We start from the raw sequence: 16,342 nt of genomic DNA, 5'->3' as shown, positions 1-16,342 counted from the left end.
TCCCTGCAACAGCCCATCAGGTATTGGAAAATTGTTATCACATCTCCCCTAAGCCTTCTCTTTGCTAGGTTAAACATACCTAATTCCCTTAGCTATTCATCATATGATTTAGTCTCCAGACTCCTTATCTTTGCTGCTCTTTTCTGCACTCTTTCTAGGGCCTCAGCATTCTTTTTGTATCATGGTGACCAAAATTGGATGCAGTATGTGGCCTAACTAGTGCAACATTGAATGATATTATCACTTCCAGTAATCTTGATGCTATCCCTAGTTGTTTTGCCAAAGTCTCAAAAGTATGTGATTAAACTCTGCCTATGATTTTATGACTCAGTTAAAATTATACATCCCCTGTTGAGATAATGGCAGCTAATATGATGGCTGATAACAGGTCAATCTCAGGGCATGATGACCTTGGAACCAGCTGGGAGGGAGTCTGCTTCATCCCAAGACAATCTCCCTAATTCCCAAGCATTATAGCAAAGCGAAAGCATTCCAAATATTCCAATGTTCCCCGTCCCCTCCAACAGAATGGCAGGACACAAAGATGGACCTGATATGCTGCCCCCCTGAACAGCTACATTAGTCCTGGGGGGAAAAAAGGGAGAAACCATTTTGGTTTGTCGTTATTGGTTATGAAAATAGGATAAGGATAGGAATAGAATAGAATAGAATAGAACAGAGCTGGAAGGAACCTTGGAGGTCCTCTATTCCAGCCCCCTGCTCAAGCAGGAGAACCTATAACCATCCCAGACAAATGATTGTCTAGTCTGTTCTTAAAAATTTCCAATGATGGAGCACCCACGATTTCTGGAGGCAAGCTGTTCCACTGGTTAATTGTTCTCACTGTCAGGAAGTTTTTCCTTAATTCCAGGTTGCTTCTTTTGATCAGTTTCCAACCATTGTTTCTCGTCCTTCCCTCTGGTGCTCTTGTGAACAGTGTGACCCCCTCTTCCTTGTGGCAGCCCTTCAGATACTGGAATAGAATAGAAATAGAATAGAATAGAATAGAACAGAACAGAACAGAACAGAATAGAATAGAGCTCGAAGGGACCTTGGAGGTCTTCTAGTCCAGCCCCCTGCTCAAGCAGGAGAACCTATACCGTCTCAGATAGGTGAATGTCTAGTCTCTTCTTGAAAATCTCCAGTGATGGAGTGCCCACGATTTCTGGAGGCAAGCTGTTCCACTGGTTAATTGTCCTCACTGTCAGGAAGTTTCTCCTTAATTCCAGGTTGCTTCTGTCTTTGATCAGTTTCCAACCATTGTTTCTCATCCTTCCCTCTGGTGCTTTGGTGAACAACCTGGCCCCCTCTGCCTTGTGGCAGCCCCTCAAGTACTGGAACACTGCTATCATGTCTCCCTATTTCTTCTTTTCTTCAGACTAGCCAAACACAAGTGCCATAGCTGTTCTTCGTATGTTTATTCTCCAGACCTTTGATCATCTTAATTGCTCTTCTCTGAATTTTTTTTAAACTCTCAACATCTTTTTTGTGATATGGTGACCAAAATTGGCTGCAGTATTCCAGGAGTGGTCTTACTAGGGTTTTATAAAGCAGTACTAATACTTCGCGTGATCTTGATTCTATGCCTGTTTATACAACCCAGGATTGTATTAGCTTTTTTGGTTGCTGCTGCACAATGCTGGTTCATAAGTGATCGTCCACTAGGACTCCAAGGTCCCTCTCACAATTACTGTTTTAAACCAGATCTCACCCAGTTTGTATTTGTACCTTTGGTTTTTCCTGCCTAAATGTAAGACTTTGCTTTTCTCCACATTGAAACTCATTTTGTTGGATAGCGCCCATTGTTCAACTTGGTCAAGATCTTTTTGGATCCTGAGTTTGTCTTCTGGGGTGTTGGCTATTCCTGTCAGTTTGGAGTCATCTGCAAATTTGATGAGTTCCCTTCAATTCCCTCATCTAAGTCATTGATGAAGATATTGAAGAGTACTGGGCCTAAGACATAACCTTGTGATACCCCACTGCTTACTTCTCTCCATGTGGATGTAGTGCCATTGAGGACTACTCGTTGAGTACAGTTTGTTAGCCAGCTACAGATCCATCTGGTGGTGATTGAGTATTGTGTTTCTTTCTGTGTGTGACATACCTCCATTTGTCTTCCTCCAAAGGTTTATCAGTAGGGTCAAATCCTCTGGGAGTTATTTGTTCATTATTTGGTTCGGTTTGTGTGGAGCTCTTTTGTATGTTGGGGTTTGGCTAGAGTTGCCTCGAAGTTCCTAACTTTTTCATGTAGTAGTTCAGATAATTTGCATCTAATGCATGTAGTTTGGGTGTTCTTTGGGCATGAGTGCATACATGGAACATGTGTTGCATACCACAATAGTATCAGTCACCTGTTCCATGAGTTTGTTGTTTGAAAGTCCCTCTTTTTGGTTGGTGGATGTGCTTTGCTGTTAGCCTTGTTTCTAGCTTCTCTGTTCTGGGTAATTATGCCTATTTTTCTATCCTTTTTTCTCCTGTGCTGCTGATCGCATCATGTCTGCCCCCCTCAGCTCCCACCCCCAGCCCCATGGAAGGCTGCAAGAAGCTCCCATCGCAGCTTCTCTTACCTCTCCCGTTCTTTTCCTCCTCAATGTCACAGCATGGTCTGCAAGAGGTGAGACTCCCCCCAGGCGCACACATACAAACACGTGCGCGGGTCTGGGAGGGGAGCTGAGAGCCACGCAGAGGCCCTTCAGGCAGATGCAACGACGGGGGGGGGGAAGGGGTCAAATTGGGATGCCTCCTGCCTGGAGCCTCTGGCAATTTAAAAAAATGAACCTGAGAAGTGTTCAGAAGGCAGTCTCTTTCCCAACTTGCTCCTCCCTCCCTCCCCTGCTTCTCTTTCCTTCCTCTGTGCTCACAGAGGGATGATGGGAGGGGGAGAGATTGCCAGCGCTGCCGGTGGCCATGCTACCGTCGGCCATAGCCATCCAACGCAGGCAGGGGTGGTCCTGATGAAAGGGAAGCCTGGTGGCTTCGAGGCGAGGTCAGCGAGTGGGCGTGGCACTGGTCTACCGGTGGGGGCCTTCAAAGCCGGAACGCGCTCAGTCTTAGATCCACGGGGAGCCCTGGAGCCAGCGAGCCCCCCTCCCGTCTCTGCCCCGCCCCTGGAGGTGCACAGAGAAGGTAGCAAGCGTGCGAATGCTGGCATCCCGGGGGAAAGGGAAGCACTTCTACCTTTTTCCTTTCTCAGCAGTCAGCAGAGATGGTCAGCAGCGATGCTGGGTGCTCGTCACCTCTTCGTGTGCCCAGAGGGCGGGGCGGGACAGCCCCTCGCTGGCCCTTTCCCGCCAAAGCCACCTCCTTTTATATCCTCTCCTCTCCCGGAAGCGCCAATCGGCTGGAGCCCAGCCCTGATCCTGGTGCCTCTGCAGAGCCCTGCAGCTCCAACTGTCTCTCTCTCCGGCTTGTGTGGCACTGCTGCCGCTTCAACTCATTCCTCTCCACCCCGCTACCACTTTGCATACTACCTGCCAGTCAAGTACCACTGGTGGTACGCATACCACCAGTTGAAAAGCCCTGTTCTAGAGACAAATGTGAGGCAATCTGTCCGACAGTTAAAGCTTGGCTGAGACACTGGGTCATTCAACAAGCCAATGATTCCAAGCACACCAGTAAATCTACAGTGGCTGAGAAAGAAAAGAATTAAGGTGTTCCAATGGCCCAGTCAATGTCCAGAACTCAATCTGATTGAAATCTGGCAGGACCTCAAGAAAGCTCTGCATAAATAATGCCCATAAATGTGAATGAACTGAAGTAATGTTGTAAAGAGTGGACCAAAATTCCTCCAAACGATATGAGAGACTGATAGTCATACAGAAAATGATTACTTCCAGTTATTGCTGCTAAAGGTGGTTCTACAAGCTATTGACTCATAATGTGTACTTAGTTTTTCATACATGATTTCTCCATTTTGTCTTTTTGTAAAATAAATGAAGACATGTGTTGTTATTCATCTGAGGTTTTATTTATCTACTTTTAAGAACCGATAAAGACTAGATTATTTTTACTATGTCCTGATATGTAAAACATAGAACTCAAAGAGGATGTTCTTTTCCATACGATTGTACATGTAGTCTTTGACTTATGACCACATTGGCACCAGAATTTCCATTGTTAAGCAAGGTGGTTGTTAAGTGAGTAATGCCTGATTTTACAACCTATTTTGCCATGGTTGTTAAGTGAATCACTGCAGTTGTTAAGTGAATCACAGTTGTTGAGTAAATCTGGCTTCCCCCATTGACGTTGCTTGTTGGAAACTGGTTGGGAAGGTCATAAATAGTGATTAACCATTGTAAATACATGCTGGTTGCCAAGCACCTGAATTCTGATCATAAGATTATGGGAATTGGTTATAAGTGCAACAACCAGTAAGTTGCTTTTTTCAGTGCTGTTGTAACTTCAAACGGTCACTAAATAAATGGTTGTTAAGTAGAAAACTAGCTGTATATCACATTGGAGAGAGAAAGCATTTTCACATTCTGCTGCAACTCAGGGTGACATATATTTTAATAAAAATTATTAGTTGGAAAAGATATTAACAAGCTGTTATTTTCACCTATGCTGAGAAATTGAAAAGTGCAAAAAGCAGTAATGAAAAATCACTACTTGTATGATGTCCATGTAAGCCATGAAGTATTATGTATCACTTATATGCATGTTATTGTATTGTTACAAAATTACATTTATTAATTTAATATATCCTAATATATCCTGTTTGGGCATTATTACAAAAAGTACCAAGCAAATATAAGTTTAATGATTAACACTCCATTCCCTACATAATTTTCAGGGGGGAAATGAGCAATTTACATGAGCAATTAAGATTTAAAATTAAGATTTAAAAAATGTTATTTCTCGTAGATCGGGGCTTTTTATAGCCCATTAGCCACATTCAGCCCTTTGATTGTCCCTATCTAGCCTGGGGGAGGGGGGGAATGGTGGCCCTCCACAACATTCTCAGTTTCTCATGTGGCCTCTTGGAAAAGTTAATTGCCCACCCCTAATCTAAGTAATGGTAGATTTTACTATTATCCTGACCTTGCAAAGTAGCTAGTCTGGGATTTTATGGCTATATTGGACATATGCTGCATCTGGGTTGACTGTTTTGTCCAAATCCAACCTTTGATTCTTATCTACATTAAGCTATCAAAGCATCTGGTCACTTCCCCACTCCACCCCATTTATATTCTTTGTTCTGTTCATTATATGTTATCAGCCCATGGCCTTGAGAAATTTGTAGTCTCTTCATATTTTAGACTTTGGTATTCTTCTGAAAGACAGGTGGTTCATCTGGCTGGGTACTGTTGATCAGGAGGTACGAAGGCCATTTCCATCCTTGAACTATCCTTTCTCACTTTTTTCTGGTAACAGACGTAGTGGTTTTGCAAGAGTGCTGTAACAAGTCATCCTGCCTCAAATGAACAAACTACATACTGCACAACTGAATCCAATTATTTTCCATAAACATTCTACACCAGTGATGGCGAACCTTTTAGAGACCGAGTGCCCAAACTGCAACCCAAAACCCACTTATGCATCGTCGGGTGCCAGGTGGGCGTGGCCCATTGGCTGGATATGGCCCATTGGGTGGGCGTGGTCCATTGGCTGAGCGTGGCTGCGGTGGTAACAGCAGACTGGGTGGGACTAAAAAGTTCAATCAATCAATTCCAACTTTGCAAGAATTTTTTTTCCTGCAAGATGTTGAAATTGACTGATTATTATTATTATTTATTGAATTTATATACCGCTCTATCTCCCTTTTGCACATGGCGGTGGAGGCCTAAAGCGAAAAAGTTTTATAAAATCCAGCTGAAGGCCTAGGACTGAGGCGACAGCACGCGTGCCCACAGAGAGGGCTCTGAGTGCTGCCTCTGGCACCCGTGCCATAGGTTCGCCACCACTGTTCTACACTGAAAGAATTACAAAACAGAAATAATGTAAAACTATAATGGTAGATAAAAAGAATTATCAAAAAAAGAATAAAAGTTGACAAGTTTCATCCTCAGAAAGGTATAACTAAGTACCTTGCATTATTTTAAGCAGAATTAGGCTGATGTAACTTGTTCTGTAAAATGAAGTTCAGACACATTTTAAAATGCAATTTTAAAGATCTAAATAAAATAAGAAAGCTTAATGACAAAGTACTTCAGTTAATTCATAAAAGAGAAAAAAAATTCTCTTAGTACTGTTTCCCTTAAAAGATACAGTAGAAGAGCCATGTTAGTCTATAGTATCAAATTATCAGGAATCTATTAGCACTCTGATTAAAAAAAAATACAAAAAGGATTACATTTTCATGAATTGCAGTTCACTCAATCAGAAATAGAGGATATCCATTTGTGAACATTGTTAATGCACAACCTTTCTAGGTCCAGGTGCAGCTACCTGTATATTTTACTGAGAGTTTTATATGCAGAAATCTCAAGATTTACTGTTTTTAAAACTGTTTCAAAACATAGTTTCTATCTGATTTTGGCAGCAGCATATAGTCAGTCTGACTCAGAGACAAATTTGACAGGTGCTGACATTTCCAGATAACAAATTCTACAGTTTTGGTCAAACACATACAAGATTGGTTTTGCATTTTAATAAATTTTCAAGAGATCTGTTTTTAATATCAAAGTATGAACATTTATGTTACTGAATATAACATCAACTCCAATTTCAGTGTTCCACTAACCTATAGAAAGCTTTGCCACTTTGTGAAATTCTCTTGTCATTTTAATAAGATTTTCACAGGAGAACATCTGGGTGGACTGTGGCCCTGATTTTCAGTTCCATGAAATAGTGAACTAAAGGTTCCCCTAATAAGACAATCTTAACACACACTGCAGGATTCAATTGCCATTCACAGGTTCATTTTATTCAGCACAGCAAACAAATACTCTTAACCAAAATTTAACTTTGTCTCTTAAAGCTCTATTGCCTTGTATCCCTATGTATCTTACTATGTATTTTACTTGGAAGCAGGAATTTAGATTCAATCCTACAGCATCCCATTTAGCACATGGCAGGGCAGTCAATTTTTTCAAAAGATCAACCCAATGCCCAAGCAGTTTTCTAAGAAAAAGTTTGATTCATCAGGTTTAAAGTTTCAGAGCCAATTTCTTCATTTGACTCCTAAAATTCTAGCCATTCCATCATGTAAACACAGTTTGCAGGAGATACTTCTCCACCTTCGTGGCAATCATCAAAAACCTAGGAAGGGAATAAGATACAATCAATATCAATCAAATCATATCAACCGATAATTGCAAACAATTCTGTGAACAATTTATATACAAGTAACCTTACCTCTAAACTCTGTAAGTGTAAAGTGGTGCTACCTGCTGCACAGAGAATCTATGAGTCCATGAAGACACCCAAATTATAACAGAATAACAGAGTTGGAAAGGATTTGGAAGTCTTCTAGTCCAACCCTCTGCTCAAGCAGGAAACCCTATATCATTTCAGACAAATGGCTGTGTCAGCCAGCGTGTTGCTTGCTGCCATGGAAAGGGGGTAAGGGGGAGAGATGGGCATTTGTAGGGGAAGGCAAGAATCATACAAGAGAAGACTGTAGAAAGTTTTTGTGAAGTTTTGCAACTGCTTGCCTGTGCTTTGCTTATCTCTCTTAGCTTTGGTATGCAGATGAAAACCTTCCTTGGCCGGTGTGTGACCTCTGGTTGCCTAGATACAAGGGGAGTGGATTCTAGAGTTTGTTTTAACTTACTGTTTCTTGCCGTTTTTCTTCAGATCTTGCCTCACTCTTGCTGTATTCAGTTGTTTCCTAGTAAAAGTACATTTTCTCTAATCTTATGGAGTCAAGGGGTTTTCTTTCCTAGGGATTGAATGGAGGTAGCCCTGACATTAAGCAAGAACTGCTTTAATAGTCAATTCAGAGACAGTCCACGGGGGACTGAGCATCAAATGTCAAGCCCCAGGAGCAAACTGGAGGACCCTGGAGCTATGGCAGCTCCCCCTCTCGACCGTACTGTGCTGGAGATGAGGCGGAATGGCAAGTGGAATTGAATCACAATGAGGAATATGTCAGGCCCAGAGCACCCAATGGTCACTGGGGAGGAAACCTTGGAGGAGGCCATGATGAATCAAGCCTGTTCCTGATACAAGAGGTGACTGAGAGCCGAAGAACCAGGGAAACCCTCACGCAGACAACTACCCAGGCTCCTTGAGTCACCCCAAACCAAGCTGTGGATGGAGCTACTACAGTGGCAGCCTACCCTGTCTGGACAGATGCCAGTGCAAGCGGTGCTATCAGCAGCAGCTGCACAATTCCCTCCGCCTGCAGGGGTTGCTCCTCAGAGACGCTGGGCCTCAAAGGTCCCAGCCTTGGGAGTGACATATGGGGGAAACCCCAAGCAACTGGGATTCTTCTTGGTGCAAGTTTGGAACTACATGCAAGAATATAGGACTGAACTGAGGACGGAGACGGCCTGAGTAGGACACGTAACCATGGCGCTGGAGGGTGCAGCTGCCAAATGGATGGTCTCTCTCTAAAAGGACACCCCCCCCAGCTGCGGGATTACAACCACTTTATGGCAGCCCTTTGCTGGTGGAACACAAGGAAAGGACCTGTATGAAGACCATCACCCAAGGGCGAAGGTCAGTGACTGCATACATCCAGGAGTTCCAAGGGTTGGCAGGCCAGCTAGTCACATGGCCCAAAGAAATCCTGATTGAGTGCTTTAAGGATGGCGTCAATGATGAAGTCTACTACACCTGCAATTCACGGGGGGGGGGGGACACGAAATCTACAGAACTGGTATGTGCTGGCAGACGAAGTGGAGATTGATTTGGCCAAAGGCTGACACCGGGGTAGCTGTGGTTGGATCAAATCTTCGCCCCCCACTTGTAAAGAAACTCCAAAAGCTGCAAAAGGGGGTCCAGCACCTAAGTTGGGGTCCACAGCGAGTTTCAAATCTGGGAAGGAAGGGCGCCAGGCCACAAATGTCACTCCACCAAACCCATCTCGAAAACTGTAACTGCCATGGAAGGAAAGCTGAGAAGCTGCCACCACAATTCTGCGAAAGTGTTAGAGGGAGTAAAGGTTGTTGAGCTCACCCCTCCTGGCTGGGGGGGGGGCTGGGAACTCTGACCCCTCCAGAGGAGAGCGACATAGACTCTGATGACGACTTCCTGGTAAGTCAACACGTAATCCCTGTGACCAACCCGGTGGAGCTAGTGGTGGCTTCCTGTGCCTGGAGAGCATGTTGGCCCTATTGGACTTGTGGTCAGTCCAGAGGTGGTGGAAAAATTGGGACTGAGGCAAAGGAGACTGAAGGTCTCCATAGCTTTTTGCCAACTGGAAGGATTGACAGAAGGGGAGGCCCCAGCCCATTTTGTGACTGAGCTGATGGAAATGAGAATGGGGAGCCACACAAAGATTTGAGTTTTATACTGGCACCCGGAATGGAGAGACCTGCCTGCTTGGACTTACATGACTTCACAAGTAGAAGGGGCGTTGTCTTACCTGAACGCCTTTTCTCAGCACGGAGATGGAGGATCCACAGAATGGGTTTAGACTGTATTCCTGCCCAATCAGATCAAGTCAGTCAGAGTTGCCACGCCCCGTCCAGGAGTACAGATCCCAGTTTGACGCGAGCGAAGCCATTGACTGACACAAGACGTACTGGCTCATAAAACTAAACTGTCCTAGTCGTTAAACGACCCAAAGCAAAAAGAGGGAGGGGGTGGATCCTCCATCTCCGTGCTGAGAAAAGGCGTTCAGGTAAGACAACGCCCCTTCTCCAGCACTGGAGATGGAGGATCCACAGAATGGGACATACCAAAGCCTACTGTCCCTTAGGGTGGGAAGCAGACCGGTCTGGTGTGGCACTCTGATGAACTACTTGTTGGAGTACCCTCCTACCAAAGGAGGCCTCCGCCGAGGCAAATTTATCGATTTTATAGTGCCGAATAAATGGAGAAGGCGATGACCAAGTGGCCACTCTGCAGACGTCTTCAATGGACGCCTGAGTGGCCCAGGCCGCAGATGTAGCAGCACTTCGAGTGGAGTGAGCTGTGACCTGTCGTGGAACCGGTAAGGATTCAGCCTGATATGCCCCGGAGATGCACGACCTAATCCACCTGCCAATTGTGGACGAGGAGACCTTTCGACCCCTGGAGGAGGAGTGGAAGGATACAAACAGGGCCTCTGATTTGCAGAAATCCGCTGTCCGTGAAATATAATAACAGAGCGCCCTGCGGACATCCAAGCGATGCCATTGCCTTTCCAGGGTATGCGATGGGTCAGGGCAAAAATCCGGGAGCACAATATCCTGGGACCTATGGAACAGTGAATTTACCTTTGGTATGAAAGTGGGGTCAAGGAGAAGGGTCACCCTATCCGAGTGGAAAATGCATAGGTCCTTGCGGACCGAGAGTGCGGCCAGCTCGGAGATACGCCGAGCCGACGTGATAGCCACTAAGAATGCCACCTTGTGAGACAGGTGGCGAAGGTCGCATGAACCTAGGGGTTCGAAGGGTGACTTTGTCAGGGCCAGAAGGACCCGTGGCAGATCCCAGGAAGGGTACCTATGTACTGTAGGTGGTCTGGTGTTAGCAGCACCCTTAAGGAATGATCGAAGCAGGGGATGATGCCCTAACGACCCCCCAGAGTCGCAAGTGAGGACAGTGGCAAGAGCAGCTATTTGTCTGCGTAATGTGTTCGGGGCTAATCCCCTCTCCAGACCCTCCAACAGATATTCCAAAATATGGGGAATAGTGAGTTGTGAGATTGGCAAGTTGTGCCTGAGGCACCAGGAGTGGAAGTTCTTCCACTTAGCCTCGTAAATACGATTTGTGGAGGGACGACGGGATGCTTGGATTATATCAATGACCCCTGGTGAACAAGACTGTTGGGACAAGCAAGAGCGTTCAAGTGCCAAACGGCTAGTTGGAGCCATTGGGGATCCGGGTGAAGGATGGTCCCCTGGCTGAGCGAGACTCTGTCCAGGGGAATTCGCCATGGGTCTGTGATGGAGAGGCTCATCAGATCGGCGAACCAGGGTCTCCTTGGCCAATAAGGAGCTACTAGGAGTATCTCTGCACCCTCCCGGAGAATTTTGCGTACCACTGCCGGAAGGAGGGGGAGAGGTGGGAAGGCATAAAGCAGGCCCTGAGGCCATGGAGTCCGAAGCGCATGTTTGTTCCGCCCCCTCGGATGGGAATCGGGAGAAGAACCGTTGTAGGTGGGTGTTGACCGGGGACGCAAAGAGGTCCACCAGCGGTAGGCCGAAGCGGTGGCAAATTTCCTTGAATACCCTCGGGTGAAGGCGCCATTCTGAGTGATCTACTGTCGCTCTGCTCAATAAGTCGGCCTGAGTGTTCTCCTTCCCCGAGATATGGTCGGCTTTGATGGAAGCCAAATTGTGTTCTGCCCAGGATCCCAGTAATAGCGACTCGGTGAATAGAGTCCGGGATCGGGTGCCCCCGTCTGTTCACGTGAGGCTTGGCAGTCACGTTGTCCGTGAGGACTAGCACGTGTCGCCTTCTTACCAGGCTGTGAAAATGCCGAAGAGCTAAATGTATGGCCCGTAGCTCCAGCCAGTTTATGTCATGTCGAAGGTCCGAGTGGGACCAACGGCCCTGTGTCCACTGAGATCGAAGGTGTGCACCCCAGCCAAACAGGCTGGCGTCGGTCATCAGCAGAATTCGATCCGATTCCTTGAATAACGACCCTTTGAGGATGGCTGGAGATAGCCACATGAGGGATCGCGCTACCTGAGGTGGGTGTCTCACTCTTTGCTGTGATGCACTGAGGTTCCGCCTCTGAAAAGGGAATAGAAACCACTGCAGTTCCCTGGAGTGGAGTCTGGACCACGGGACAATTGCTATGGCCGATATCATCTGCCCTAACAATTTTGATAGGCTGATTAAGGATGTTGTCTGTCCCCTGCGTACCTGGGAGGACTGATTCCTTCAGGTTGTCCCGGCGCTCCTGAGATAGATACACCCTGCACTCCATCGTGTCTATGATGGCCCCCAGGTGTAACAGTCTTTTTGTGGGGACCATGTGACTCTTGGGGAAGTTTACCGAGAACCCGTGGTCCTGGAGCAGCTTTATCACTTGTTTTAGATCTGTCCTGGCGGACTGGATGGAAGATGACTGGACCAGGATGTCGTCCAGGTAACATTGGACCCTGATCGGAACCATCCTTAACTGAGCTGCCAGGACCGCCAGGATCTTGGTAAACACCCTGGGAGCCGATGAGAGGCCAAAGGGCAGAGCCCTGTACTGATAGTGATGACCTTTGTAAGCGAACCGTAGGAACCGCCGGTGGGCGAGAGAAATGGGGATATGAAGGTAAGCTTCCGTGAAGTCGATGGACGTCAGGAAGTCCCCTTACGCTTCCTAAGATGGATTGGAGCGTTTGCATCTTGAACTTGTGGTAAGCAAGATGGTAATTCAAGCCCTTGAGATCCAAGATGGCTCTCCATCCCCCCGACGTCTTGGGAACGACAAAAAGGATGGAGTAAAATCCCCGACCTCTCTGGTCCACCGGGACCAGTTCTATGGCCCGTATGTCCAGAAGGTGTTGGACGGCTTCGCCCATCAACCTTCTTTTTGTCTGATTTCGGGGGCATGGGCAAGAAATAAAACGATTTGGGGGATCGGAGATGAACTCCAGGTAGAGGCCGCAGCGTATGGTGTTGAGCACCCATGAGTCCATGGTGGTCACCTCCCACTGGTGGGCAAAGAAAGAGAGTCTGCCCCCTATGGGAAGAACCACCAGGGAGTCATCTGGAGCAACGGAATGGACGGCCACTCCCTCGAAAGGGCCGCTTACTCTGAAACTGTTGCCTGGGCTTAGCCGCCTGCCTGTCATACTGTTTCTCTTGTCTGTCCTGCCTGGCCGGGAAGGGACGGAAAGGCTGGGTGTAGTTATACCTAGTCCCAGGCCGAAAGGACTGTCTACGGGGAAAATAACTTTGGCGTTTTTCAGATTTTTTAAGGAGGTGGTTGAGGACTTTGCACTTGTCCTTATTCTCAGTTAAATAAGGGGCCAAAGCCTCCCCAAATAGCTTACCTCCTTGGTATGGGGCCGCTGACAGACGCCACTTACATTTGGTATCGGCGTGCCAGTGCTTGAGCCAAAGCATACGGCGACCAGTGATGCTGGATGCCATAGCCTTGGAAGCAAATCTGGTGGCTTGGAGGGTGGCATCCGATGCATATTTGATGGCCGCCACCATCTTGCTGAGGTCCTGGTGGGAGCGGACATCGTCCACTGGTGTCCGTGCTTGGAGCTGCTTAAGCCATCGATGGGCAGATCAATTAAAAAAGGATGCGGAGGTGGCTGCCCTGATTGCCCATGCAGTTGCCTGGTGAGTTTTTCTGAATGCTAGGTTACACTTACGGTCCTTCGCTTTGAGGGCCTCAGATACATCTCCGGTTATAACAGTGGGAGAAATTAAGGGACCGAAGGGTTCATCCACCGCGGGCACCTCGAGTGCCTCTTCCAAATCTTTGGCTACATTATAAAGCTTCTTATCAGTAGCACTTGGGAGAGGGAGGGAAGCCAGGGATGTCCATTGCTTCCAGATGGCAGTTAGGAACATGGGAGGGCAAGGGATGCGGTGTTGAGCTGCCACTGGTTCCGTGAAGTTAGGATCTAACTCCGAGTCGTTGGAGGCAGTGGCTGTTGTCAATGGAGGCTCAGACCCGAGGTGAGCTGTGGATGAAACCTTGCGGAGTAGAGTAACGAATGCAGAGGGATTGAACATTCCGCTGAATGCAGGGGCATCGGGAGAAAGTTCCTCCTCCTCGGACATGGGGATCTCTTGCTCCATGCCCTGGTCATGTAGCGAGAGATCCTTCTCAGAACATGAGGAGCCAGATGGAGAGGAAGGTTCATAATAAGTCTCGGCAATCTGGTGAGGGGTAGGAGGAGGGGCCGTAGCCAGTGGCCTAGATGGTATCGCTCTGGCGTCTAGAGCGCGGTCAACTGCCTGAGCAATTAATATGGCCAGATGATCCTCCGAGAGGAGTGTGGCAGATTCGGTCGGTCGCAGCCCTGCCACTGTGGGAGTGAAAGTGGCCTCGGGCGTTCCGTGATGCGCCCGTGTGGCTGAGAGTTGGGGAACTTGGACAGTTCCGCTTGTCCCATGCCGTACGGGAGAATGTGGGGACTCGACTGTTGACCAACCTCCCGGGGGAAAGGTTGGGAACCCCAGGGGAGTTTCATGCGCCAATCCCTCAACCTGGGCATCGCCTAACCTAGCCTTCTTTTGTGCCCTAGAAAACTCCTTTTCTAAGACCTGGTGTCTCCGTTTGGCTTGCTTTTCTGCCCTCTTGGAGGCCTTATTGGTAGATCTGACTTTGGTTTTGGGTACAGCCATGTCAGATCCCTCCAGAGGGGGCGGGGCAGCATTTATTGGGGCCAATGAAACGGGCCCTACGTTCCTTGGAGAGGAATCTGAAACCTCCATTCTCTGATAACACAGGGACTCGAAGGGGACCCCCCGGTATCTAGAGAGTATTGTGTCCTGGGTAAGGACAGACGCACTGTGGGTGTGGCTGGAACCCAGGTACAGGCTGGTAGTAGACAGAGGTAATAGCCCAGATAAGGACAGACACACTGAAAGGTATGCCTGGAATCTGGCTTATCCTACCCAGGATAAGGACAGGTGCTCAGCAGGGAACACCTGGAATCCAGGTGAATACTGATGTGCAGATTCTGCTAATGCGCAGTTGTTTATAGTTGTACTAATCTGCCAGGTAACTGTCTCTAAGAGGAGTACTTTTACCCTGTCCAGGTAATGGTTAAGCAAGGTGAGGCCAGGAGATACCAGATCCAACAAAAGGTTGTGAGAATTTTGCAGAATTGAGAGAATTAGGGCTGTATGTGAGTAGGCCGGATGTTTGGCTAGGCCCCGTGCAGCAGTGGGCCTAAGCCGCTCCTGAATGGTAGCTAGGCCCCAATGGTGGCCTGCCTATTTGGCTGGAGACCGTTGGAGCGTCAGGCAATTCACGGCTGTGTCAGCGGATCCCTCAATTTAGAGACCTCTTTGAAATTAAAGCAGGGAAATTGGGGAAAACAGAGCCCACGAAGAGGGAGGAGGATCCCCTCCCCCCGAATTTCCCCCCCAAATGTCGAGTCGATCACTTTGCGATCGCGCGGTTTCAAAATGGCGGCCGCGCACGCGAATAACGGTCGAAATGGGAGTTCTGAGGGAAATGGGCCTTGAGCTGAAAGGCACTGCGATCTTCAAAGGAGCTAGAGAAACAGCCATTTCTCAGTTCTCCGATCAGCCTGCAAACGCTGATCGGAGGCCCGTTTGGAACGTGCGCGCGCCTCGGAGGAGCTTCTCGGGGATCAAAGAGCTGATAGCTGTGAAATTCAGTGAGTCTTCCCCTCTTCTGGGATTTGAGGGAGGGATCGTAGCTACTCCCTTTTAGGCCCTGCCGGGCGCCGGAGCCACAGCCGTGAGCTCCGGAGGATTCCCTGGGATCTAACGGCCGTTAGACCACGGAACTCAGCCCCTTTGCTTTAAAGCCTGAAAGCTCCTGGGGGGAGGGAAGAGAGAAGGGGCCCCCTTCTATCTTCCTATGATTCCCCCCCCCCACTTCAGAGCTGAGCAAAGGTGGCTGAGAATTTAATATTTAAGTAATTTAAGTTCAATTTAATAAGGGAAAGCCGAATTAATTACCAGGGAACAGCACAAGAAGGAGATGGAAAATCCACTAAAGGTCTAGACTGTACCTAAGAGCCAGAGTTGTACGTTCTGTCCATGGGCAAGATCAAGTCAAGACTGGGATCTGTACTCCTGGACGGGGCGTGGCAACTCTGACTGACTTGATCTGATTGGGCAGGAATACAGTCTAAACCCATTCTGTGGATCCTCCATCTCCAGTGCTGGAGAACCCTCATGTGAATTGGAGAAGGGAGCCCCTAAAAATCCGACTCCAACCTGGGGGAAAAAGGGAGGCGATTCTGACCCCTAAGGGGAAAAAAACCCATGGCAAGGAGGGAATTGGGTACTGCCATGCAGGAATACCAAAAAGGGGAGGAAAAGATCCCAAAGAAATACTGGGACTTGAGGGAGGTATTCAGTGAACAGGGCTCCGATGCACTGCCACCACATCACCCCACAGACTGCAGCATAGAAATCCTTCCTGGAGCAAAGCTCCCCAAGTCTAATTTATTTATTTATTTATTTATTTTATTAAATTTATATCCCGCCCTTCTCCTTGCGGACTCAGGGCGGCTAACAATCGAGTAAAAATACACAGATACATTACAAGATTAAAAATTAATTAAAAAGGAAATATTTAACTGTGATCTAATTAAAATATAATTAAAACCCCCTCTAAAAATTTCCCCTAGGCCAGTCCTGC

The 16,342-nt window shown here is 47.6% G+C and overlaps 1 protein-coding gene across 2 annotated transcripts in view; it reads right to left on the bottom strand.

Annotated features, from left to right (window-relative positions):
- Positions 1–6,834: 6,834 nt before the first annotated feature.
- The window catches only part of POLR3F (RNA polymerase III subunit F), a 56,542-nt gene continuing 47,034 nt past the window's right edge, over positions 6,835–16,342 (bottom strand). For both annotated transcript variants that reach the window (XM_015817418.2, XM_015817416.1), the window contains one exon: positions 6,835–7,200. In XM_015817418.2, coding sequence (XP_015672904.1) covers positions 7,123–7,200 — 78 coding nt within the window. In that variant the 3' untranslated portion in view covers positions 6,835–7,122. The remainder of the gene's footprint in view (positions 7,201–16,342) is intronic.

This window comes from Protobothrops mucrosquamatus, unplaced genomic scaffold (assembly GCF_001527695.2).
Source record: "Protobothrops mucrosquamatus isolate PMUCROS unplaced genomic scaffold, P.Mucros_1.0 scaffold586, whole genome shotgun sequence".
In the NCBI taxonomy this organism is placed as follows: domain Eukaryota; kingdom Metazoa; phylum Chordata; class Lepidosauria; order Squamata; family Viperidae; genus Protobothrops; species Protobothrops mucrosquamatus.
The sequence above is the reverse complement of the archived record's forward strand: the minus strand, read 5'-3'. Positions and strand labels throughout refer to the sequence as shown.